We start from the raw sequence: 26,068 nt of genomic DNA on the forward strand, positions 1-26,068 counted from the left end.
GGTGGGGGGAGGGTTGCATAATTAACAGCTGTTGCTAAATCTCAGACTTGGGATTGGAGGAGACCGAAACTAAATCTCATGCCCAACAAGCCTCTCATCTCAGATCCATTTCAAGCCACACTTCCTACTCCGGTTCCGGGCCAGGTTAACTTTGCACACAACTCAAATGTGTCCCAATACCTTTGTGCAAGTATGTTCTTACGGGTCATCTCTCTAAAATCTTTCAAGGGAATATGGCACTACATCAAAACCTGCGATAAATTTAACTGCACAAAGTTATAAATGTCTGTGTGTATATTATATTGTATTTTATATTGTCAGTCCACATACTTTGCTGCACCATTTGTGTTCAATGGGCACAGCAGTTTGTGTTATTATTTTTAAGTTGCATGAAAGTCATCTGAGGGAAGCACGGCATTAATGGGTGGGGTATGATGGGGGGGGGGGGGGGGGGGGTTCTATACACATGCTCCCAAAACAAACTTATCATGTCGCCGTTTTAGATGGGAGCTTTCCTGGCATTTGCGCGCGCACGCACTTTAACGGCAGCGTAGTGTGTATTTTGGGTGTCCCTGAAGTGGGCGGGGCACATTGCATGCCGTGATGTATTTAAAGCGCCGCGTTGAAATGGAAGGTAAACAAGAAGGCTCTGTTTGCTTTGCACTGCTTTACTAAGTATTTTGCTTTTTAGCTACATTTGGGTTTAGAATGAGGTGAGTTTTTAAAAAGTTTTGCCCTGATGAGCCTTCAACTCCAATGTAGCAGACATAAAAGTGGCAGGAAATGATAGCATGGCAGGATTAGAGGCGAGTGGGGGGGGGGGGGCGTGGGAAAGAAAGCAGCAGTTGGCAAAGATTCCGCCAACGGAGGAGTTTTTGTTTGCAAGCGAGCTCTACAAAGTGATCTGCGCATCCAACAACATTGCAGCTCTGATGGCATGTGACGTCACAGCACGAGCACGTGGGTTCGCATTCTGACACAGGCAGCCCACCTGGCCCTAGTAAAAGGGTTACCTTTATACTTCTCCCTCACATTCTCGTAGGCCTGCATGTAGTCCTGCTCCTCGGGCAGCCGCTGGCCCGGGGTGAGCATGGCGGGCTGGGCCTGGCCCGGCTCCAGGGGACGCATGCTCGCCTTGACGCTGGCCACCGCCTCGCTTGCAATTGCGCTCATCTCTGGTCCAAAAGCGAGTCAAAGTAGGACAAAAAAGCCTTGATCCCCCGCCCCTGCCAGCCTGGCCCTATGTGGACCCAGACTCAGCCTGGACTGCGTCTCCCCCCTGACAGACACCTCAACACACACCATGACATGTCAGACCCCTCCTCTTAAAGGCGCAGACCACATGCTTTGAGGGGGGTCCGGCCAGATGACACACGTCTGCTTCAAAGCGCAAATGATATCAGGGGTCATTTGAGGTCAACCAGAGTTGAAGACTCAATAGGGAGCAAAGTAAAGCCACTGTCCATAGTTTCAACACCCCCAAGCAAAAGGAAAGGCACCACTGATTAAAATCGACTATTTTCTAAGATAAGACGCACACACACGTGAGGTAGTCAATCAAAGACGCACTAAGGGTGTGCAAACTTCTGTGCTAATGTTTTAGTCATAAAATGATGTTTCAAGATCTGATTTAATTTGATTTTATAACCAACTTATTAATACTAAAAGCCATTATTTGACAGATATTGTATTCATAAATGGTTTCAGATAACACATACATTATAGAGCATTTAAAATTGAGCAATTTTCGGGGGGGAAACATGACGGGAAGGTTAATGTAAATTCTTGGTTGTCCTTCAATCGTTTGTGTATCATCACATTGCTGCAGTACCCCACCCTGACTAATCAATATCGGAGGAGGGGGGGGTCTTATTTCATACCACACATTTGCTTGTCAATCGATATGCGCCACACGACCCACCGGACGCTTCATTAGGTACACGCAGGCCAATGAGAAGTCAACACAAGAGCCAGAATACAAAGCAAGTTTTGGGACACTCGATGGTCCAGACTATTCGGAAGCCCAAGAAGGATGGTACCTGCGATCCGGAAGATGGCACGCTCAGCCGGGTCCATCACGTCACCCGAGGCCGACTTGGAGCGTTTGATGCGGTGATGCTTGGGCAGGTTCCAGGGCAGCGTGTCGCCCGGTGATGGCGAGCCCCCCAACGGGTATGTGTCGGCGGTGCTCTCCTCCGACGCCGCCCGGACCAGAGGCCTCCTCATAGGCTGGTCCTGCACCTCCTCGATGGCCTGCGGACAGGGATGCAGAATTACTACGACAGCTCACGGCATACAGTAGATTGCAAAAGTCTACACACCCTTGTTTAAAAGCCTTTATTTGGGATAACTCAGGGGGAAATTATAAGAGTCCCACTTAAGTTTGAATGGGATTGGCAACATTTCCAGTTATAGGACGGTGTGCACACTTTTGCAAACACTCAGTGTTTAACTGAATAGAAACAGCAAATTACTAGACTATTATATTTATTGCAAATGATTAATAATGTATTATTAATATTAATTACATTATTAATGATTTGAAATTGTTTTCATTTTCCCCCAAAAGATTTTTGGCATCAAATGAGGCGAGGACTCATTACGACCTGACTGCGCTGAGTCACTGTCGGAGCAAAGCACGCTGCCTCTAAACTGGGCGCTGGCTGCGCCATCACACGCACTCTGATTGGACCAGCCAGCCGAGATTAAAAAAAAAAAAAATCCGTCTGCTCCGGAACACAACAACTATATATCGAGAGTGTCACATTTCAAATCCCTCCAGACCGTGTTGCTGATGCACTGTAACACTTGTCTGGGAAATTAACACTGCCACAAAAGAATTACAATAGATATGATCTATATTTACAATAAATGATAGATAACAGAATAAACTAGAGCTGGAAGGCAGACAGAATAAAATAGATATAGAATAACACATAGGTAGATATAGAATTAATGAATTTATCATAAAGATATTGACATAACTAGGTTTAAATGTTTGCATCTAGGTTGCCATAGAATTTTGTATCATTGAATCATGCAGGTGTACCTAATAAAGTGGCCTGCAAGTGGTCTGTGTGCGTCATTTGCAGAACTTAAAGGGAAAACTCATTCAACATTTACGGGCCTCAAAAAAAGCCACCGCCACGTGACCGCTGATGTTTCTATTATCTTTCGACTTTTCACAGCCATCCTTCCATCCATCCATCCATCCTTCCTTCCATCCATCCCGTGTGCAGGGCTGCACCTGCAAACAACCTTCCCCTTTCCGCAGCGACAGCGAGCTTCATCATCATCATCATCCTCATACTCACGGTCGACATGTTCACAGGCGTGGCGGTAGCGGTGGGGGGCCCACGCAAACAGTGCGTTAGCAAGCGTCGCATGCAGGAGTTGATGGCACACTTCAACGCGCCTTCATCAGATTCTCTGCAGCAGGAGCAGCAGCGGGAGCAGAAGGAGAGGAGGCGCGCATGCGTGCTGCATCCCCGAGGGGGGGGGGGGGGGGGGGGGGGGGGCAGAGTGGGGGTTTTGGACTGTCCCGGACTGAAAGCAACGCTACGTGGAAGATGACTTTAAAGAGCTTGGAGGCTCGACTATTCTATAGTACCTACTATATTTTTCGTAAATTAGATTTCAACTCAATACAACTCGAAATCAATTTCACATGTTCTAGGAGGCTTTTCTCAACGTATGCAATTTGAGAACTGGTTTTGTGTAAACTACTTGGAACAAAAGTTGTGGGGTTACATAATGAGCGACCAATTTGTTGTGAATGGAGCACAGTGTGCCGGTCCGTTTTTTTTTTTGCATGCTATCCAATCACGGCATCTCGTGCCAGCTTTGTCAGGCCGTCATCCCTGAGAAACAAATTTTGTTTTGTTTTTTGCAACAGACAGAAAATGTCTGCCCTAATGTGTCCAGAGAGTGAGAGGGAAACAAACCAACGAAGCTCACCTTGCTTTTTCTCCTTCTCTTCCTCCTCTTCTTCCCAGATGGTGATGAGTCCTCCAGGGAAGATGCCTCAGTTTCCTTTGGTGGCACCTCTACCACTTCCTGGATTACTTTCAGCTCCGTCTTCTTGATTATCTTTGGCTTCTTCACTTCCTGGATCACCTTCACCTCCTCCTTCACCACCTCCTGGCTGACCTTGACTGATTTTGCCTTCTTCACCTCCTCTTGGACTACCGTCAATGTCTCTTGTGCCTGCTGGACTCCCTTCACCTTTTCCTTCTTAACTGGTTTTGCCTTCTTCGTCTCCTCTTGGACTACCGTCAATGCCTGCTGGACTACCTTCACCTTTTCCTTCTTGACTGGTTTTGTTTTCTTCACCTCCTCTTGGACCGCCGTCAATGTCACCTTTTCCTGCTGGACTACTTTTGCTTTCTCCTCGACCATCTTGGGCTTCTTCACCTCCTTTGCTTCCTGGACAACTTTCAGCTCCTTTCCCTTCTTGTTGGGCTTTTCCTCCTGGATTTTGGACTTCTTGACCTCTTTCTCCTTCACGACCTCTTGGACTACTTTTTTCCCTCTCTTGCCCTCCTTCTCTGTAATCTCCTTCACCTCTTGGATGGACTTCTTGGCTGCCTTTGGTTTCTTCACCTCCTCCTGGAGTGGCTTCACCTCCTTAGTCATAACCTGGGCCTCCTGGAGCACCTCTTTCTTCTCCTTGACCGCTTTTGCCTTCTTGATGATCTTCTCTGTCTTTACTTTGTTTTCCTGGACTACCATCAGTACCTTCTCTTTTACGTTCAATTTCTGGACCGCCTCCTGCTCCACCTTCATCACCTTTGACTTCTTGACCCCCTCCTCTTGACGCTTCTTCATCTCCTTTGCATCTGGGACCACGTTTGCCTTCTGCTCCTTGACCACTTTTGCCTTCACTTGGATGGGCTCAGCTTGCTTCTCTTTGGGCTTTTTCCTCCTCTGAAACATCACAAAATAAGAAAAAAAACACTTTGCCTTCAGTTTTGTTCATGTTTGAAAACTTTTGTTCCCATGTGAGTGGATGTTGGACACTATTTGGCATGTTGATGGTGGCATTTGCGTGCACAGGCCTCTCATTCACTCACGTCATTGTGATGGAATGACGAGAACAACTTGTCGGCTTCCATTGTATTGCGTGACATTTTTTTTTTATCTTTGTTCACATGTGAGCGCCACACAAAGAGCTTCACACATGCAGGCGTGGTGAAGACAGAGACACACACAGACACACACACACAGTTTTGATATTTAATTTGACTTATCGGTTCGGCAAACCGACGGCACAGTCCGGACTGCAGCTGTGGTTAAAAATAGAACCATTTTATTCATCTGCCATAGAAGTCAGGCCAATTCTTGATTTATTTGAAACATGATGAAACAGTTTTGACACTTTGGGCGAATAAAATAAAATATTGCTTCGATTTTGTTTGTCAGTTTTGGGTTGGTTCTGGGAGCTTGGATAAATTTTTTGGTCCAGATGTGGAGCTTGAGACCAAACGGGTTTCAAAACTTAACTGCTTATGGGCTAAACCTTTTAAGAGGAACTAACCTGATGAATCAGTTCATTGTAATTAAATTGGACTGCTAATTAACGACATTTTGGGAGTGGGTGGTGATTTGGTGACGTCATCAGACAACTGGAGTCAAGTACAAGTGAGCAGGGACCCCTGAAGTCCAAAAGGAGGCATTACATCATTGTTACTGGACACACTGGTCTTACCTGAAGAAGACCTTTGGATCCGGGCGGCTTCACCATCACTGTGTAAGAGGGAGGAGGGAAAAAAATAAATAGTTAACCAGTTTTACTGAGCTCAGGAAGATTTCATTATTTAGCTGTCTAAATACCGGCCACAGTTTACCTCATATTATCTTGTGGAAGAACATTATTTTATTTGTCCTGCCACTACAACTCGCTTGCATAGAAAGATGAACAAAGATGCATTATCTGGGGTCATTAAATTTGGGGATTGTAATCTCTCCCAGATTTATGCCAGTGCATATTTTGGTTGTAATTGTGAGCATGAAAGAGCCATTGTATGCACACCAGCACATTTCCAACCACAAAGTGGTAGCAGAGCCAGTTTAGTGACGGAAAAACCGCCACACAAGTACAAGTGAGTCAGAGTGGAAATCTGCACAACCTATCACGTGGAGAGGGAGGGAAGAAGGAAGGAAGGAAGGGAAGGGAAGGGGAGGGGAGGAAGGAAGGAGGGTCCACCTACCCTCCAGGTAGCGTTCCATGGAAGCCGAGGAGGAGTCACGGTTCCACGTGTAACAGCAGAAGGAGAAGAACCACACCAGGAGCGTGGCCAGGACCAGTGCCAGAATCCACAGGATCCGAATCAAGGCCGGGTCCGTCGCCACCCAGGCTGTCAGCGTGTCCATGCTTGCGCGAGTCGCGGTGCAGTCTTGTCAGGAAGTAGCAGCGAGGCGCACGCTGATGGACTCCAGCTGCCGAGCCCCACGTCAGCTGCAAGGGAAACGAGAGAAAAGGAGGAGAGGAGAAGAGCGGAGGAGGCGTGGAGAGCAGCCGGTCTGGCCACCGGGCCCCTCCTCCGAGACACATCAGAGAGAATCCTCACTTAAGACAAGTCACAAAAATGCACCTGAGGCACTTTGCCCGTATACAAAGCAGCACATTAATTGACTGTAAAAATTCAGCAAACCGGTTTGTGGTGGAAAAAAAAAAATCCCAAGGACTGCTGACGCCCAAGCTTGATAACTGGCTTCACTGGACATTATCAACAGCAAATATTTGCACGGTGAAGGCGGATGCTGGTCAGGATCAACATTGATGCTAAAAGGTGTGGTGCTTCAGGAAGAGGCTCACACTATGACCCAAAGGAATCATAGAAAAGAGAATCTAAAGTGACAAATTCAATAGAATGCACATTTGTGCACGACAAATGAAACTACAATGGAATGCTGCAGACATCTGGTGGATGAAAATGGAAGTGAAACCCATTTGCGCTCAGATTGCCCAACAGTGAAATGTTGCAGACAGTAAAAACAGACTGACACCAAGTGGAAGGATTGTGAATTGATAGACAGAAAAAGAACAATATTCCTTAAGTTTGTTTTCCAACGTTTTAATGGTGGTTTGACTTTTTTGGTGTCATGATAACTGCTTTCAGACTATTTGAGATGTAAAAGAGCAGGAAACCAAAGCAAGGGGGCGGCTTTAACCATGTGAAAAAATGTGATTATTTTCCAAATGCCACCAGCATCCTTGTTTCCTTTTTAGTAGAACCCAGAGTCTTGAGCGGCCCAGTTTGGCGTCTGTGGAAACCAGGTGAGACAAAACGGAGACATAAGAAAGGCCCCAAATGGACTCTAGTACACAAATTCTGAACTTGTCACAATTTGTGGTGCATTTATGATTTCAATCATTCATTTCGGTGACATTTTGGCAGCCCTTGTGAGTCATCATTTTGGTCTGCTTTACCTCGTTCCTGTTACTGTGAGCCACCTTCTTCTCGATGTTCATGGCCAGCATTTGGCTACGGAAGGACAAGCTCTTGGTCTTCTCAATGACTTGCTGGTAGGGCGACACGGCGTTGTTGCCCATCACCACGTGGCCCTGCCAGACATAAGAGGTGAGGCCGAGCGGCTGCCTTTGCTACAGAGTCAGTTTTTGGTGCTCACCAGCTTGGAGTCGATCTTGGCGTCCAGTCGGGCATTGCGGATCAGATTGACAATCCACCTCTCTGCATCCTCGGGGGTCATGTTCAATTTGTCGGCCAGCATGCTGTGTGGGAAAGAAAAAAAAAGTTGAGTTGGTTAAACACTGTTCCACATGTGAAGGTGGTTTAGTTTGTGTTGAATATCTCAATTAATAATTATGATTTATGGAACATTGGCATGTTAGGAAACATTATGTTCCTGTTTCATGAGTTTTGTCGCCCTCTTGTGGTAACTATGTGCAATTACAAATCCTGATGTGGGGTAGTCACAGATTTTCATTGCTCGCACTTGATGCTGATGCACTGATGGATGCGGCAGAAGGTCTCGAAGATGAAGAGTCGAGCGTTCTCAATGAAGTCCTCCAGACACGCCACCAGAAAGAAGTCATTGATGAGGACCTGGAGGAAAATGACGTCATCGTGTCAAACAAAATGCTTGCAGACAACTGAGAAGCCAACAGCGAAACATCTGTACTATTTAAGAAAAAATAAAATTATAGAGCAGTGAGCGATGGGCGCTCACCGATTCACACTCCCTCAACTTCTTCTGGGCGCTGTCAAAATCAAAGTTGACGTAGAGACACTCCACAAACTCCGTGATGGGGTCCTTGTACGTGTACGACTCCTGCGCAAACACAAGCGCCGATGACTTCGCCGTTGCCGACAAGTTTGGCGAAATAAGGGAAATAATTCAAATTACCTGCTGAATGACCTTCACCAAGTCCTTAAGAACTTGTCGCCGCTTGCGCACGTCCTTGTTGGTGATGACGGCGGTAGTCAGGTAGCGCAGGATGTGCGGGCACATGGTCTGAATGGCGTTCAAGTACCTGAAAGCAAGGTTTTCAAATCAATCGAAAAAAATAGAGATATATTTTTGAGAGTGGAATTAAAAACGGACAATGTGGTTGCACAAGTGTGGCAACGTTCAGAAGGAAGCAATCAGATTCAAACTCGTGTTCAGGACTCACTGAGGCTGGTAGAGGAAAAGCTCAATGATGTTGTCCCGGCCTTTGGGGTGGTTGAAGAACACAAAGAGGGACCAGTGGATGAGCCAGGTCCTCTGCTGGAGCGACTGGAGAGGTGAGCTCACAGACTGCGCAGGGGGGGGACACACAAAGACGTCAAAATCTTCAAATTGAAGATTCGGTATTTACACATTAAAAAGCTTCTCTCGTCACTCACGTTGTTGTCGATGGTCTCCCTGAGTCGTGTCAGATCGTCCATGGCGTTATCCCAGTTCTGCATGAGGATCTCAGAGGCCAATTTGCCCCACAGGGAACTCAGAGCATTCCTGTCTGTCGACAGAACCTGAAACCCAAAAATTTCAAAAGTTGTCCCACCTAATTTGAGGTGACGAGCTTCAAATCAGCCTGAAACAATGTCAGCTATTTATTTTTTATTTTTTTTAAATAAAAGTGTTTTTGATACCCCCCCTGTACTTACCAAAACACGGAAGAAGTAGAGATACTCAGCTGCACCCGAGTAATTTCCACACTCATACTGGAACTTGGCGAATCTGTACAGCGCGTCCAGGTACTCTTGGCGGAACTAAAGGAATTGCAAAATTCATAAAAACATGCATAATTAGTAGCCCTTCAAAGAAAACATGTGAATCCTCTGAATCAATTCAAAAGCTCACATTGTGTTTCTCTGTAAGATACTCGAAGAGCATCCTCCCGTCTCTGTTGGACAAATGCAGGGTTATAATTTCAACGCTGGGTCCTTAAAAAGTGCTTCTGACTGTCTACAAAGAATATTTTAGGACCTGGTCGACTGCATCTGACTGGTGGTCTCAGGGGCCTCAAATATCTTGACGATGGGCAACGTATCCGACTGGAGCTGCTTGAGTTGAGCCACCACTGTGCCTCTCTTCTCCTTCAAGGCTACCAAACAGGGACGGTTTTCGTTGGTAAATCTGACACGACTTTTTTCCAAAGCAATGTTGATGATGAGATGATTGGATTTGTCTACTTACACTGTGGGATCTCCTTGTCAGGATAAAGGTTCTTGTACACGTCCATGGCAAAATCCACCATGTTGGTGTCGCTGAGAAGGTCCAGCTTGCCTTGGAGCAGCTCTTTTTCATTGTAGATCTGTTGCAAAGCAAACCAAAGTGGTGTTAAAGAAAATGTATCCAACGATATGGAGATGTGATTAAAAAAATAGGGCGAGTGCCAGGTGTATGAAACTTCGTGGTTTTAGTTTGTGCAAGTTTTGTCATAACTCTATAAGTCATTACAGTACATATAGTGATGTTCTCTATTAATGACCAATGCATTTTCTTGATTATTTTTGACTTTTATAAAAGCATAAGCATGCCAGCTGCTCCCATCCAAACAAACTAGGCTAAGCTAACGAAGCTAACAAGAGACGACTACTTCCCTCAAAGTCTACCAGCGGTAGTTTAAAGACATTGTCCCTGTAAATAAACATGCTTAAACGCCATTGTAATGAGTGAACACTACGAAACGGGATAAAATTTACTTATTTGCAACAATTGGCTAACCAACCAACCAACGTGACTGTAAGCTAACGCTCTCCCGGCTACAGTGGCATCACGTCGGCTTTCAACACATCTCCAGATGAATAACACCGAATAAAAATAGCTACAATGAGTCAAAATGTCAATCGGAATGGAATTTGACGAACCTCTTTAACAGCAAGGAATTCCAGAAGTGGGAAAACTAAATGCCGGTCGAGAAAATGTGCTATCTTGGTTGTGAGATCGTATTCCGCCATCTTGGCTACTTTGAAAGAAAGAACTTTATTGACAACACACACGGAGAACATAGCCAAGATGACGTAACATATCGTTGCACTCTTCGATAAGATAAGATAAGATAAATAAATAAATAAATAAATAAATAAATAAATAAATAAATAAATAAATAAATAAATAAATAAATAAGTAAGTAAGTAAGTAAGTAAGTAAGTAAGTAAGTAAGTAAGTAAGTAAGTAAGTAAGTAAATAAATAAATAAATAAATAAATAAAATAAACTTGCTTTCAATATTGATCATTTTCTTTGTGCTTTAGAGGCAACACAATTTAGAACCATTTAAAAGCAACACGCGTAATGCAAAAGGATGTGGAAAATAGCGAAGGTAGAATTGTTAATTTTGTTTTCAAACCATGAGCCACCCTACTGACAACGCACAAATGCAGATTAGACTAACAAACTTGAACAATAACTTCCTTTCCCCAAACATCTATAGAGTTTAATGGAAAAATCATTGGCTACAAACACACAGTGGTTTTGACCTTGACCTAATCCAGGCATATCCAGCTCTGGTGCTGGAGGGCCACGTTCTGCAAAGATACTGTGTTCAGTGACGGAGGATTTTGACTTGAGTAAAAAACATGCTGCGACACTGGCGGCATTGATAAGACTCTTCCCCCAGGCTTAAGTGACACTCAGAATAAAGTAGTAGAGGTGTTATGAATACAAAGGGACCCAGTCACTTAAAGCGCTGCTACAGATGTGAGTTATAAAGTTCTTCGTGCAAACCAACAAGTCACATGACTCATAGGGTGACTCAGGGTGACACTAAGTTGGATTTACTTCATTCATGCACATGTTATATTAAGTGGAATAATAAAAAATGAGGAGTTGTGAGTTTGCATCACCAGGTCTTGGAGCAGGTCGGCGCCATCTAAAAGGAAAGGCGCTGCCGAGGCTTGAATTGCTGTCTGTGTTTGTTATGCCAGGGGGGGCTGGCAGACATGAAATCAAAGCTGTGATAAAAAACATCCTCTAGCGTGCACACACACACACACACACACACACACATACACACACACACACACACACACATGCACACACACACGCGCGCACACCCAGAGTCATCGGTCAGTGTTAGGTGGCAGCAGGAAATGGAATTGGATTGCTCACGGGGTCAGAAGCTCGGGCGTGGTTGGCGAGCAGCAAGATAAACAGCCTTCAGGGGTCAGCTACTCATCATGGTGGTGGTTCTCAACCTGGCATCTGCAAGCTGTAGGTTAGTGGTTTGGAAAATATTCACAAAACATGTTTATTTTCTTATAGAACAAAATTGTGTCCTTGTCAGCACACCAAAAAGTTGATCACCACAGCAACAGTTCGCAACTTGGAGAAATGACAACTCAGACCATTATGTCTTTAGTTTTGTGAAGATTTACAACATTTGGGCGCCACTGATAATCAGTCAAAGTTGGACCGCCCAGAGGCCTCATGAACTTCCGTTAATGACTTAGTCAATAACGCTTTAGGATGTGGTCGCATAGCAACCCAGGCCCTGCAGCAAAAAGGGAAAGCCACTCAGCTAATCGGCGGATGTTTTTAAAGAAGAAAAGACAGGCGGCGAGCTCAAAAGCGAGTCGGGAATAAAATCACCCTCCTTATCGTTTATCAGCTTTATCCCTCGCGCTCAGGAAGGATTTCCAGTGCAAATCCTGCTGACTGCTCCACTTTTAAGAGGAGATACCGTGCAGGAGGACACATGATGGAATTTAAATACTTCCCAGAAGTCTTAATCAACACGTCTGCCATCCAAATAGCCAAAGAATGAAAAATATTGCCTCGTGACGACCACCTACTGAGGCACTGCCCACATACTTTACATGTTCCTTCTCCTTCTTCCTAGCCATTGTCGTGGTGGAGGGAAGGAGATGGGACATCACCATAGCAACGAGGTCGGCCTGTTGCTACGGAGAAAGCATAGCGAAGGGGGGGGGGTGGGGTGCAACAGAGAATGACACCTCTGTTTTACACTCGCTTGTTCCTTGATGCACAAATGTTGAGTTAAATTGTTCAAGTGCCCACTTCCTCTCAGTCATCTTTTCAACACAAACGCAACAAGGCAAGGTCGCCTCCACACTTGTCATCATCAGAGCCGTGCCTCGGAGATCCAAAGTGCCTTTTAAAATGATCAAGCGGCAAAACTTGACGGCGCTTCAGGAGCTCTAAGTGCATTTATTGTGCCGTGCGGCTGTCAAGGTAATACAAATGTTTTTCCCCTCGTCAAGTGCTTTTAAAATTTAAAAGTTAGATTGTTTTCAAGAGCTTCTGTTTTATGAAAACACACGGTTATGACATAAGACGGAAAGTTTTTGCACCATGCATGCTGAACCATAAAAACAATAGAAGTAGACCAAGAATGGCACCCTGAGGAATACCAAAGTTGATAGCTTAAGTAACAAGGCAGACTGCAAAGTCAGAGTCCAAAGCAAGACAATTGTTTGTACTCATAGTGAACGATCAGATTTTTGTTTTGTTACGTAATAAATAAATACTGACACGTACCAATAATAAATGCATACATTTCATCGACTTTATTGACTGCAACATTGAAAGTCACATGGATTCATTGACAGAAATAATTAATTACAGAGGTTGGTGACACCCAACTGTGAATCACAATCGTGCATTCATCCGGCTTGTGAGTCAATGAAGTCTCCACGGGGGGACTTGAATGATGCAAATGGCAACATTCAAACACCTTTGGAACTGGATTGTCTCCATTTGATATTGATATGCACTTGGGTCAGATCATTAGGTACATCTGCACAAATTAAAATCAACTTTCAAATATTAATTTCAATATGTGTTCATAAATGTGGTCAGGCTATGCTGTTGTGTGTGTGTGTTTTTTTTTTACTTTAATCAATTTTAATTTGTATGGGAGATCTGCAGGTGTACCTAATAAAGTGCACACTCCCTCTAAAAGACAGTCAGTGTCTTTAAAGGGACATTAGAAAACAAAGTTCGTCCATTTTAAAACTCAGCTGAGTCGTCAGCAGGTGCGGCGAAAGCAGTGCCCGCGGGGTCCGAGTGCCCCCACCCGATGGCCCCGTACAGATTGTGCTGGCTCTTGGCTGCGTGCGCCAGGGCTCTCCTGCGCATGGTTTCCCCCTTCCACATGGACACCATGAGCAGGCTGGAGAGCAGCACGCCGCCAAGTGTGAGCAGGCACAGGCCGGCGATGACACAGCGGTCCAGGTGCGCGCCCAGCCGCGCTCGCTCCCGCTGGAGCCGCTCCATCTCACGCGCCGCCACGCCGTCCTCCTTTTCGGGGCCGCGCATGTCTCGAGGCACCACGTACGAGATGGCCACGAGCGAGATGCCCGTCACCAAGCAGGAGACGGCGGCGATGAAGCCATAATCCACGGAGCCCTCCGAAGACAGCTCCGAGTAGAAAAGTTCATCCTCCTCTCCCTCTTCGTCTTCCTCCACGCAGAATTCACTCAGACTCTCCTCCTGTGGGTCTTCACCCGACATAGGGAAATTATCCTCGGCTGGGATCGCGCTCCCCTCCGCGAAGGGACCCGGTGCGGTGGTGCGCGTCTGCGTACCCGGGCTGGTCGTCACCCCCATGGAGGAAGGAGAGGAGGAAGCGCGCATGGAGCCAAAGTTTGCAAAGTGGCGCTCATCTTATGCACAGTTCACGAAAGCGAGAGGAGTCGAGCGTCATTTGCACAATCTCTTCTGGCTCCGCCGCCTTGTCAATTAGTGGGGAGCTGGTGGCGGACCCCTCCCACGGACTCCACGCGGTGTCTCATAGCAGCGCGATGAAGCAGTCAGCACTCAAATAATTGCCTGCTTGTATTGCAGTACTTCAAGTCGACACCTTGTCACAAAAGATTTTGGATGGATTCATTGCAAATGATCACCCACTCACATTCAAGTTGCTCCACTCCGCAGTGGCCAAAGTAAGCAAAATTGAGGGCAAACCATAAATAAAAGCAAAATAATAATATATTAAAATAGCAATTAAAAAAAACATATCTGCTGGTACTGCGATGCGCTTCATGGCCTCCAAGGGGCGGGGCGGGGTGGAGCAGTGCAATTATTTGTGTTCTAGGAACCCCCACTTTTCTAAACACGGCATTTTGATCAATATTTTGTTTGTGGTATTAGTGTTAAGTAGATTATGTCAAGCCTCGTTCGCAAAGCGAGCCCGAGGGTACTTTGAAGTCGGTTTCATTGGACGGCAGGGGGCGTTGCGACATAAAATGTCGGCCATCTCCCGAGAATGATTTCACGCGGCAGCGCCCCCTGTTGTGGTCTAAAAGTGATGTCAAAATACCCTCGGGGTCGCATTGAGAATGTCACAGCTCACCTATTTTCTGTTTGGTCATGTGACTTGACTCATACGTCAAGAACAACCAGTATGCTAATGATATGCAAATATGTGTTTACATCTCATTCCATGTCACTTTATGAAAATCTCAGTTGCTGATGTTAAAAAGTAAAAATAAGCTGCAACCCCATACTGTGGCGTGAAAAATTGAGGATTTTCGTTTTGCTGAGCTGCTTATAAGAAAACCCTCTTGCACGTGTGTGGTTGTTGCAAATGTAGGTTACACTTTGCCAAAGGTCGAGCACACGTTCTGCCGTGGAAGAACACTTTGTACTTTCTCTCTTGTGCACGATTGGACACGGCGCATTTCTTACTTGTCTGTGCAGAGGTAAACGGAGGAGGAGATTTGCGCTTTTCTGCTTCATTTGGCATCTTGCTGCAAGTGGGAAACTGCCGCAAAGTCGCTTCTTTCTTGCAGCTAGAAGAAAAAAAAAACGATGAAGACAGGTGCTATTTCTAAGCTCCATTACAACAGGTCTGCTTTTGTATCAGTGGATGCAAACCAAAGTCCCTCAGAGACAGAAAGTGGCAGTTTATTTACATACATTAAAAAAAAAAATGTGGGTCAAACTGACCCCAATTGCAGGTTGGTCCAATTCGAGGCAACTAGGCTTATTTTTATGTCAGCAGTTTGAACAGCTTCCAGGGGGGGAAAAGAAGATATATATTTTTTTGGTATTAAACATTTATTGAAATGTCATCCTTCAAATGCCTTATTTTAAAATTTAAAAAAATATTACAGTTTATTGAAATGAAATTGATTAAAGAAAAGCAACGTACTAAAGTAGGTGTAAAGCCAGAATCCTTAGAAAGGCAGAAAAATTATAGAAAAAAAAAGAACAATTGACCCTATAATTCCTTAGGGAAGAAAGAGCATCCAATTTTTTTTCAGTTAAAGGTTTAGGAAAAACAATCACTAGTATTTCAACGAGGCTTTTTAGTATTTCAAGATTGATGACGTATATTGAGTGCGCTATTCATCTTTGTCCAGTAGGTGTCAGTCAATCCCTTGCAGATATATATCGACCTTCAGAACTAACTTCCAAAAGGCATAATGAGAATGAAAAGCATTCAAGTGTATAATTTCTGCAAGGTGAGCGCTGCTTGGATGTGAAATACCTCACCTGATACTTTTGTGACTTTCAGCGGGGAAGAAGTCAAGCCGAGGGCTTTTTGCTGCGCGGCTCCACCTGAGAAGCGCAAAAGAAACGACGCTCATGATTCAAAAATAGCGTTTGGCATTTTCCTGAGTTCTTATCTGGCGTGTGTGCACAGTTGGTGTGTGGGTTCTACCGCCTCCACACTCGCTGGAAGAATCGTTTTATTAAAAAAATAATAATAATAACAGCTGGCGTGCTTCACTCGCTGCCAGCCATGGACTCAATTATTAAAGGAAAAGCTGCAGGGTCAATCAAAAACTCTTGTGTTGAAAAAAACGTTTTGGACCAGGATCACACAGAAAATTGAGTTGAGGGGCTCGCTTGATATTGTGTGGGTTGAGTTACCGGGAATAAGCAGTCATCCAAATATGGCCAAGAGGAAGAAGAAACAAAGTTGCGTTCTACATGACGTCATGACTGCGTGCGTAATAAGGGTCGGAAGCAACGGAAGCGCGCATGTGGACTTTTACGCACAGCGCTCTGATAGCGGAGTGGTGAGGAAGGAGACGGACTTTTACGCACAGCTCCGATGAAATGAGCACTTGAACGCAAAGGTTCGACGGAAAAGGACTTTGCTGGAATGTTTCCGAAGAGTCTTTTAGGAACGACTTTGATTTGGTGGCAAGGAGGTGCCGCTCGTGAAGAAATGGACTTTTGCGCACAGGTTTTTGGTCAAATAACAATTTTGAGGAGATCGTCTTTTACGCACAGCTCTTGGCTTTGGGGGCTTGGAGGAGGACTCTAGCGTGCACATCCAGTTTCTGCTCTTATGCGTGCGCGCGCCAGCACACCATCTCGGCGCTCGCGAAGGATGCACGCTGCGTGGAGAGCCCGCTGATCACCTCCATCGCTTTTAAAGAAAGAGAGAGAAAAAAAAATCACTCACCCAAGGCCAAATGGAAAACTCGACCAATGAGACTCTGGGCGTGTGGACGGACTCGAGCGTGGCGTACAAAGCCATCAGCACGGCGCTACTGTTGCTGATCTGCTTGGCGGGTGTGGTGGGCAACGTGATGGTGGTGCTGGTGGTGCTGACCACCAAGCATATGCGCACACCCACCAACTGCTACCTGGTGAGCCTGGCCGCCGCCGACCTTATGGTCCTGACGGCGGCGGGCGTGCCCACGGCGGTGGAGGGCGCCGTGGGTTCTTGGGTGCTGGGCCGCTGGGGGTGCTTGTGCATCACCTACCTGCAGTACCTGGGCATCAACGCCTCGTCTTGCTCCATCGCCGCCTTCACCGTGGAGAGGTACATCGCCATCTGCCATCCCATCAAGGCGCAATTCCTGTGCACGCTGTCCCGCGCCAAGAAAATCATCCTCCTGGTTTGGACACTGACGTCAGCCTACTGCGTCATGTGGTTCTACCTGGCCGACCTGCAGGTGCTGGTTTATGACAACGCCAAGGTGATGGCGTGTGGCTACCGGGTACCCCGGAAGCTCTACCTGCCCGTCTACTTCTTGGACTTCGGGGTGTTTTTTGTGGTGCCGCTGTTGCTGAGCGCCGTGCTGTACGGGCTGATCGGACGCATCCTCTTCATCAACCCTCTGCCCTCTAACCCCAAAGAGCGGCAGCGGCTGCAGCGGCACGACGACAATCACCGTGATGAGGCCAAGAGGAGCTGCAGGAACTCCAGGCACTCCAGCTCCACCGCCGCCTCTCGGAGACAGGTGAGAAGCACCGCTGAGAGTGAGCGAGCCCGTTTGTGACACGTGCTATGCCATGCCAGGTGACCAAGATGCTGGCGGTGGTGGTGATCCTGTTTGCCGCGCTGTGGATGCCGTACCGCACTCTGGTGGTGGTCAACTCCTTCTTGGAGCGTCCGTACCTGGACAGCTGGTTCCTGCTCTTCTGCCGGTTATGCGTGTACCTGAACAGCGCCATCAACCCGCTCATCTATAACGCCATGTCACAGAAATTCCGCGCCGCCTTCCTCAAGATCTGCCGCTGCGGGGCCTCCGCCAAGCCGGCCGGCGCTTATGGCGCGGCGCTGAGCTACAGCGCCGTCAAGGACTCGTCGGTAGCCGAGAGCGCCGAGCGCTTCGCCACTGACGTGGAGGAGGTGACCGTCACGGATGGGTTGCTAGCCGAGCACAAAGCCGTCTTTGCGGCATCCTCCTCGTCTCCCTCCTTGGGGAAAGCCGACTTTGAGACGGCCTCTTGAGCTTCTCCACGGACCCGACCTGTAACGAGCCAAGGCACATATTTTATATCCCAAAAAGTGTCACATTGAATTTGCTAGCTATTATCATGATACAGTTGATGTAACATAGCTTCTGTAACAGCAACAGAATGTGTTGAATGTAAATTTGTTGTGATTGTGCCTTTTCCCTGATTGGCTAAAAGAACTTACCCAACTAACTTGTTGCTCTGGGAAACATCTCTTCACCCGGACATTTCCGTTTTCACCCTCACAGACGTTGAGGCAGACTCAAGAAAGCTATTCACCGTCTCCTAGCAACCGCTTCCCTGATTGACGAGATGTTAATGAAGGCAGCCTGTAATTGAAGCAGTCACGCATGTCGAAAAAAAAACAACAACGCTGTTTCATGTTTACGTGTGAACATCGGGTGGCAACTTTTTTTTTTTTTTAAATATATTTCCTGAGCCGAGAAAAGCGTCTTGTTCAGCTGTCGTTATTTCTAATGAAACCATGCGATGTAATTGGCCGTTGCTAGCAGCGGGAGATGCTACGGAGGAGGATGTTGTGTTGCGGCCGATAAAAGCCGCGTTATCGCTCTCGTGTGTGTGTGTGTGTGTGTGTATTGGTGCAAGACTGTTTTAATGTGCGTGTCTTGTTTAAAAAAAAAAAATTAAAAAGTATTTTTCTATGGATTACTGGCCATCGCAGATACGTGGATGTGGTTAAGTCGTGCTGCCGTTGTTGTTGGGACGTGAAGCTGTTTTGTGTTGCTAATAAAGATGCTTGTGAAAGTGAGACTGCGTCTTATTTATTTTCAGATTATACATGCAAGTTATGTTGTGCGCTCAACGTTGCCGTTTCTGCTGTCGCAGAGACGTCCAATCGCTGAGGCGCAGACGTGCAAGGTGAAAAAGTGCAGATGGAAAAAAAAAAAAGATCTGTCTGAGGCGAGGGATGAGGTGAGCCTCCGTGGACAACGTGCACGGAGCTTCTATTATGAAGCCGCCGCGACGTCTCGGATACGTGAGGGAAATGAGCGAGCGGTGACTCTGAAGGCCTGCTCGGGCCCGCTAATAAATAGAGGCAGGCGGGGAGGCGAGATCCAATTGTACGCCACTAATGACATTACACGTGGCTTTTCCACAACACACACAAAAAAAAGGAAATAAGAGCAAGGATGTAGATGATTTTCTAGCAACATCTAAAATTTACAACAAATATGGAAAACTAAAAACAAATGAAATTTGAAAAAAATCTTTTTATTTATTTATTTTTTTACATTGCTTAATTGATTGGGTCTTTGAGTACAAAAGTTGTCCAGCCCCCGGACGACACTTTCTGTCCAAGGCGATCCATATTAATTTTATTTTAATAATTATTAACCTTCAGCACAAAGAGATTGTCAGCAGTGAGGGCAAAGAGCCTCTCGTCGGTGGCCCTGAAGCCCAGCACGACTCGGTCCGTGTCCAGGCTGGCCACCTGTTGCTTGGCAACCTGCCCTACCTGCCGGCCTTGCTTGCGGTTGAAAAGGACGCCGTCCACCGGGGACGGCTGACGGTAGATGAAGGCGCGGCGTAGGCACTCGCACAGCGAGGCGTACGAGAAGTTGGGGGCGCACGTGGAGAACTTTCTGTCCCGCTTGGACGCCTGCACGTAGCCTGAAAAAAATAGAGACACAATTAGGCTAGCATGCTAAGCTAATATCAGGAGAATCAATAAATTCACATTTGTATTTGATAAGTGATCTTGTATTTGAAGAAAATGCGTCAAACGGGTGTCGTGTGACAAACAAGAGGACACAAAGGTTTCAGTGGGCTGCAAAACTAATTATCTTCCCCTTGAGAAAAAAAAAAAAAACTGATTAGAGCGAGTCCTCCTTGCACACCTGCCAACGTCGCCTCTTCTGCTTCCAGATTAGAATGAGTGCCAAAAATGTAGAAAAATGATTTTATTTTTCTGAGATAATTTAATTGATGTTTTTTTTATTTTTGGATAAAAAGCATTTCATTTAGTCTAATTTCTAAACTTAATCCTGAAATTCGTGAGCACAACCAAGCACACTGCTGCGCATTTGCACTTGATATCAAATTTGTATCTCCTCGTTTGCCGCAATTAGCAAACGCAAGATGGCAAGTGTGCCCTCCGACCGCTCTCCACATTTCACGAGCAAATTGACGGAACTAATGAAGATGCGGCGGGCGTCAACTGGAAATTAAAAGCGCTGGCGGCGGCGTGGGCGGTCGGTGCTTCATTACGAGGGATGACAAAGAAATACTAGCCCACGTTTAACGAGCTAAGTTGATTTACATGCTGTTAGTTACTTTCGGCACGTGTTGACATCATGGAGCTTAGTTTCGCTTGTGATCTAATGAGAGACGAGTAGAACCTTTGGGTCCTTCTTACCCAGGGCGTTGAAGGTGGCCACGTGCTCCCACATATCGGCGGGCTGGTCAGGTCGCGGCTGCCACAGCAGGGCGTCCACGTCGTGGCGCAGGCATAGGCACGGCATCTGGGTCGGGTCCACGCTTACGGTGAACAGGTACTGATGGCTGCCGAGGTTCACCTGCAGCATTCACAAAATTGTTTAGCGACTTCTTCTGTCTGGTTTACCAATAGTAGGCTAATGTCGTCAAATTATTGCTTGGCGACCGCTCTACAATTGTGGTGGTGGTACTCAATAGAAAAGCTTACAAGGACGATTGAAGGCCGAAAATACAAAAGAATGTTTTTGAACAGATGCGGGTACAAACAGCAGTTCGCCATCACGACCTTCGAACTCAACAGTTCTCTGTCTCGCCTGACCTGGTTTTGGTAACCTTGCATAATTCCGATGAAAAAGCCATTTTTTATGGTTTTACAGGAAAAAAAAAAAACACCAACACATAAAATGTCGGGCAAGAATGAGGAACAGGCTGAGAAAGAAATTATTTGCGTTTGGTAAGCATCTTAAGAAGTTGTTGTCATGGTGCTTGGTGTTTTTATTTGGCAGTTAATCTTGCGTATTACCCCCACCTAGAGGGATGGAGTGCAAAAGCAATCTACTGCAATTTGAACTTCCCATCACCAGACTAAAATCAGGAACAACATTTTTTTTCCTGTTTGTCTGGCTCTTTTTTCAAGCAGATAGGATGAGACTGAAGCCGGCAAGTTCATCTGGTTCATCAAGAACAAAGAATTGCTAAATGAAAAGGATCCGCTACAATTTCAAGATGAAAGCTCTCTTTTTTGTTTTGTTTTTTAGAGAAGAAAAGACATATTAATACTGACACAAAGAGCGGCCGGAAGAAAAATGGCAAGATAAGCCTCCTCGAATGAAGTTGCGCTCACTGAGTCACATGCTGGCACAGGCAGCGGCCGCCTGCTTATTTGCGAGCAACATTAAAGGGCTTTTCATTTTTTGCCGGAAGACACAGCATCGCTTACATTCAAGCTAATGATGAGCCTCTCATTCATTAGGCCCTCAAGTGGACTCCCGTGGGAGCTTTGTAATGGACTCTGAAGCAAACAGAGAGCGGGCCATTAGCCCTGGACATCATTCAGACTCCCCCACGCACCCTCCCATTCTTAAAAAAAATATATAACTGAAAGAGCACACCATATTGCTTGGGAGTCACGTTTCCGCTGAATGCTGAGCCGATACCAAACATGTGACACGTTGTTCACCTTGGGGGGAACGTGGCGGCGAGAAGGTCACCGGCAGCCTTTTTTGCTGTCAGGATGGATGGCGGCTCCTCTAACAAAACATCCATTTTGAGCTCAAAGCAATAAAACATAGACGGAGGAGGCTGGGAATGACAAAATATACCTCCATGCGACGTTGATGTCGGTATGAATCATACTAAAATGCCTGCCATATAAAAGTGCCTGTGCTGTAATCTGATTACATTTCCAATTTAAATCAGATCTGCTCTTCAGTGACGGATGTTGAAAAGTGATTTCGTGGCTGGGGTCGAGGGAGCAAGACGGCAAAGGTGGTGGAGCTGGAGTGTTTATTTAGCGCTCGAGGCGAGTACTCACCACCTGAGTGGTCTTGAGCGACTCTCCGTCAAAGTGCATGAGGCTGGAGGTGTCCTCGGGGAAGCCGTCGCAGTCCTCCAGTTCCTGGGAGTTGCAGGCCGGCTTGTCCGGGTCGGGACCGGCGTGCTGGGGAAACAGCCGAGACTTATTTAGCGTGTAATTGAAAATTTGGAGGGAAGTTGCGGCTCACCACGTCTTGGGAGGTCAGATGCGTGAGCCTCTCGTGGATGAGGGCGGCCTGCTCGTCGCTCATCACGTGCTCGCCCCGACGGTCGCCCGTCACTAACTCGGGCCACATGGGACCTTGGGTGCGCTTCTGCAGATTGACCTCCAAGCTGCCAAGAGGCGACCGATGGTTAAATCGAGGGTTCCGTTGAAAGCGGCGAGCCTGTTTACCTTTTGTCGTCTCTGAGGATCCAGGCGGAGGCCTCGGGGTCGACGGAGGCGTACAGCTGGCCCTCCAGGAGGGGCGGCGAGCCCTGCACGCCGACGCTGAGGGTGTCCGCCGTTAGCCGGAAGAGGACGGCGTCCTTGCTCACACCTTCGGGCAGGCGCACGTTGGCCGTGATGTCGTCCGATGTCTGCTGCCAGAAGTAGACGGGATCTGCGTCGCGGGCGGGAGAGATGTTTACTTCACACTGCTAAGCACTTTGGCTCCTTCTTAATGAGTCATATTGGGCTCGGGCTAATTATCCCATTCATCAGACATCGAGACCGGAATATTTTGCTAAATTCAATTATTGACTTTTCCCTTCAAGCAATAGCAATGTTTTGTTTTTTCCTTTCTTCGATTCTTGGCAACTGAGCGGCGTCAGGAAAGCTTTTAACCTGACATCGGGATGCATTTCTTATTCTGGGTCGCTTTCTCTCGCCGGGTCGCCGGAGGATGAACGCTTGTGATTTTTGTTTGTCTTCCCGGAAAAATCATCATCATCATCTTGAGCGAGAGGCAGCCTCCGACTCGAGTAGCGAACCGCAAAACTCATTTGTGTGATCCTTGTGAGAGCACTTAAAGCAGGACAAAAATACCAAAGTTGATGGCGCCGTTCTGTACTTCGCCAGTCACGGCTTTTAATCACAAAGCAATCTCTGTGTTGTCTGACTTTGATTTACACTTAACTGTATCAATATTTGATTTCATAAAGAACACATACCGCGACTAATTAGCGTAACAATAATTTGATTATTTTGTGGAATGATATCTGTTTTGTTTTTTGCTTGGCTTTGTTTTTTAACATGTGAGTCCAATGTGACCTTGTTTGCAAAATCTCACCCACAAAAAAAGTTGACAATTTCTCATATTCATGAAATAACCTCAATTCATAATAGGGTACAAGTTGGACAGAAATGTTGTCATGGCGATTTGTGCTTCCAAAACTGGAAATAATGAGACTGGTGGGCAGACTGCCTAGCATGAGTAACGCCCTTAAAGACAACAAAATGTACATCTGCTCGCTGTGACTAAACACATGCCTCTAAAATTAAAATGTTTGTCTTCTACCGACCTGGCTTCTCCACCTCCATGTCTTGCTCATTGGCCGCCGGCTGCGGCTGTTCGAGGGGCTGGCCGTCCACGTGCGTGAATGCGAAGGGCCTCTCCGACGCCACCATCAGGCCGTCGCCCTGTGGCGTCACGGCGGCGTAATGAGGCACCGACTTCCCCCGGAGGAGCCGCCGCTTTGTCACTTCGTATTTCTTCTCAACACCTGCGAGGAAACAGGAACTTATGTGACATAAACGGAACCTTTTGAATCAAAACGGTTGACACCCCTCTGTTGTTTATTATTTCTTTTCCCGCACCCACCTTGCGTCGCCGCGTTGGCGACCGAGATCCACTCAAGTATCACCGAGTATCCGCTTCCCGTCGTTTCCTGAGGGTCCTTGACGACGCGGAGCAGCAGGACCTCCAGCGTGTGGGCGCCCCCCTGGACGTGGGCCACGCTGTGGAGGACAATAAACGGCTCTCCCAGGTCCTCGCTGAACAGGGGCTGCATTCAAACAATTAGTAATAAGTGGGTAGGAAAAGTCAACACTCCCCCTGTTTCACTTCATCCTGGCATTTGAAGAGGGGTGTGTAGACTTTTTCTCTGCACGCACGGTGCACTAACCTCCCACTTTCCATGGGCGGTGTCTCCCCGCTTGCAGGTACGGAGCAAGTAGAGTCGCCCGGCGCCGTCGGAGAGGGCGGCCCAGGTGGCTGAGGTGAGGCTGAGGGAGGGGCACACGCGGTTTTGGCGACGCTCTGGTTCAGTAGCGAGGCGGAACACCTCCCTCGGTTTGCCCAGCACAGTGTCCTGCAACAGAAAGATGACAGCAAAAAAGTGTTTAAAAAAAGGAAGTGAACTGAGACTTTCCACTTTGGAGATATTTGCGGATAATGTGACGCTGCCACACCCACGTCACTTAGTGACAGATGGATACGTCTTTCCTGTTGCCGCGGCAACAGGTCCCGGGTGCAAAAGCACATCCGGCATGTGGTGCTGTTGCTCACCACCTGCTGGTGAGTCAAAGGCATTGACACCTCGATGCAAAATGATCAAGCGTGTGGGATTGTGGCCAGAAAACACGCACACACGTCGTCATCGAAGGCTTACTAGCGTGACGGTGAGACTGAGCACTCGCCCTTTGGAGTCCACAAACAACACGCTGTCTTGGTACCAGGGGTCCAAATGGAGGTAATTGTACATGCCGAAGGCACGCATGTGCTCCAGAGTGTACTGGCAATCCTTCAACGTCACCTCCTCGACGGCTGAATACAAACCAGAGAGCGGAAAGGTCAAGGGGAGGAAATAGGCGAGGGAAATGTCAACAAATTTACAAAAGCTCTGGGAAAAAATAATAATAACAACAACAAAAAAAGCGTTTTTACTGTGACGATATTTTTGGGCAATATCTGAAAATCGTACATTACCATTTTGCATTTCTGGCTATTCATGCTCTTCATGAGATGACGTCGTTGTTATTTACGTTTACTATGAGCTAAGGGGGAGAAAATCATCACCATCTTGAGAAAAGAATAATGTGACCCAATTACAATGAGGGCACTTTTATTCACAAGCTGGACAAATAGTCCAATTAACATGATGAGTCACCTAATAGGCCTGATTAGAGGTTAATTAGCTAATTAGATTTGCCTCACATTATGAAATCATCTAATCTCATTTGGGTGGCGGGTGAGCTCAATAGATTTACAGTAATTTTACCAAAACTTGAGCACAATGTATTTTATTTTTACTTATATTGTCCGAGGCATTAATTCAAAGGGGAAAAAAGTCACATAAACTCTTCAAGGCCATGAAAATGTCACATTTAGCAATTCCAACCCTAATTATTCTATCTCTATGACTATCAATATTCATGGTAACCAATCCGATTATGGTTTATATCAATCAATCAATATTCAATATTAAATTCTGCAGTGTCCCACACACCACGACAAGTTTTCATCAATTTATAAACTTCTTTTGTGTAATTTTTGCAAGATGCAGTATTACTATGGTGGCAGATAAATCAGAATTTAGCTTCGTGAAATTAAGAAACGTGTTTCCTATCGCGTTTTAAAAAGTCATAAATATAAATTAAATTTAAAGGGAAATTAGGTATTTGTGCCTTGTGGAGGTTTCATGCTAACTTGCAGCTTACCAGCGTCCAACTCAACGTTGTACGTCGGTATTGGGTCCAGGGATAGCCGGTAACTCTCGAAGTTGGGATCCAACAGCTCTCGATTGACCTTCAGGGTATAATTTGACGTGGTCATGGTGTTTACTTTATAATTCAACTGTCAAGATTGCCGGATATGTTTTTTTAAGGAGAAGGAACCTTGCCATTCACCAGTGACGCGCTCGATTTTTGTTTCCAGTCGGGAATATTTGAAACCGGACGTGGAAATGGGAGGTTGAGACGCCAGTATAATTTAATCTAAAAACAAACCAAAGCGGAGTCATGACTTTAATTATGTAAC

At 46.4% G+C, this 26,068-nt stretch overlaps 5 protein-coding genes and 1 long non-coding RNA gene across 9 annotated transcripts in view; 1 reads left to right on the forward strand and 5 right to left on the reverse strand.

Moving 5' to 3' along the window:
- The window catches only part of pleca (plectin a), a 42,945-nt gene extending 36,493 nt beyond the window's left edge, over window positions 1–6,452 (reverse strand). For 2 of the 3 annotated variants that reach the window (XM_049750069.2, XM_049750068.2), the window contains exons 1-4: window positions 6,210–6,452; window positions 5,708–5,745; window positions 3,958–4,926; window positions 2,040–2,253 (exon numbers count right to left, since the gene is read on the reverse strand). In XM_049750069.2, the coding sequence (XP_049606026.1) occupies window positions 2,040–2,253; window positions 3,958–4,926; window positions 5,708–5,745; window positions 6,210–6,372 (1,384 nt within the window). In that variant the 5' untranslated portion in view covers window positions 6,373–6,452. The remainder of the gene's footprint in view (window positions 1–2,039; window positions 2,254–3,957; window positions 4,927–5,707; window positions 5,746–6,209) is intronic. The other variant, XM_049750070.2, reaches the window with a different exon arrangement.
- A 608-nt stretch (window positions 6,453–7,060) lies between these two features.
- Window positions 7,061–10,481, reverse strand: eif3eb (eukaryotic translation initiation factor 3, subunit E, b). Its single transcript, XM_049750192.1, has 13 exons — window positions 10,320–10,481; window positions 9,646–9,763; window positions 9,436–9,553; window positions 9,310–9,352; window positions 9,114–9,218; window positions 8,853–8,978; window positions 8,639–8,763; window positions 8,371–8,497; window positions 8,194–8,295; window positions 7,960–8,069; window positions 7,633–7,735; window positions 7,433–7,567; window positions 7,061–7,266 (listed from the first exon to the last, which is right to left on the reverse strand). The coding sequence occupies exons 1-13, from the start codon at window positions 10,458–10,460 to the stop codon at window positions 7,228–7,230; spliced, it is 1,392 nt and encodes a 463-aa protein (XP_049606149.1). The 5' UTR covers window positions 10,461–10,481; the 3' UTR covers window positions 7,061–7,227.
- A 2,475-nt stretch (window positions 10,482–12,956) lies between these two features.
- LOC125986879 (transmembrane protein 74) lies at window positions 12,957–14,496 on the reverse strand. The gene has a single exon (XM_049750804.2). It carries the CDS (start codon window positions 14,046–14,048, stop codon window positions 13,422–13,424), a length of 627 nt encoding a protein of 208 aa, XP_049606761.1. The 5' UTR covers window positions 14,049–14,496; the 3' UTR covers window positions 12,957–13,421.
- An 8-nt stretch (window positions 14,497–14,504) lies between these two features.
- Window positions 14,505–18,393, reverse strand: LOC125986881 (uncharacterized). The gene is made up of 4 exons (XR_007487799.2): window positions 18,301–18,393; window positions 16,657–18,130; window positions 15,912–15,977; window positions 14,505–15,205 (listed from the first exon to the last, which is right to left on the reverse strand). It is a non-coding gene; the product is annotated as an uncharacterized lncRNA (long non-coding RNA).
- Window positions 16,844–18,885, forward strand: trhrb (thyrotropin-releasing hormone receptor b). The gene is made up of 2 exons (XM_049750803.2): window positions 16,844–17,617; window positions 17,677–18,885. The coding sequence occupies exons 1-2, from the start codon at window positions 16,844–16,846 to the stop codon at window positions 18,109–18,111; spliced, it is 1,209 nt and encodes a 402-aa protein (XP_049606760.1). The 3' UTR covers window positions 18,112–18,885.
- Window positions 18,886–19,328: 443 nt separating this feature from the next.
- nudcd1 (NudC domain containing 1) lies at window positions 19,329–26,016 on the reverse strand. 2 transcript variants are annotated; one of them, XM_049750802.1, is made up of 10 exons: window positions 25,750–26,016; window positions 24,702–24,856; window positions 24,216–24,401; window positions 23,912–24,095; window positions 23,613–23,813; window positions 22,504–22,711; window positions 22,301–22,442; window positions 22,108–22,233; window positions 20,494–20,653; window positions 19,329–19,748 (listed from the first exon to the last, which is right to left on the reverse strand). In XM_049750802.1, the coding sequence occupies exons 1-10, from the start codon at window positions 25,862–25,864 to the stop codon at window positions 19,459–19,461; spliced, it is 1,767 nt and encodes a 588-aa protein (XP_049606759.1). In that variant the 5' UTR covers window positions 25,865–26,016; the 3' UTR covers window positions 19,329–19,458. The 2 variants fall into 2 exon arrangements, with proteins under 2 accessions (XP_049606759.1, XP_049606758.1); XM_049750801.1 differs by having other exon boundaries at window positions 22,298–22,442.
- Between the last annotated feature and the right edge of the window lie 52 nt (window positions 26,017–26,068).

Source organism: Syngnathus scovelli, chromosome 19, assembly GCF_024217435.2.
Source record: "Syngnathus scovelli strain Florida chromosome 19, RoL_Ssco_1.2, whole genome shotgun sequence".
In the NCBI taxonomy this organism is placed as follows: domain Eukaryota; kingdom Metazoa; phylum Chordata; class Actinopteri; order Syngnathiformes; family Syngnathidae; genus Syngnathus; species Syngnathus scovelli.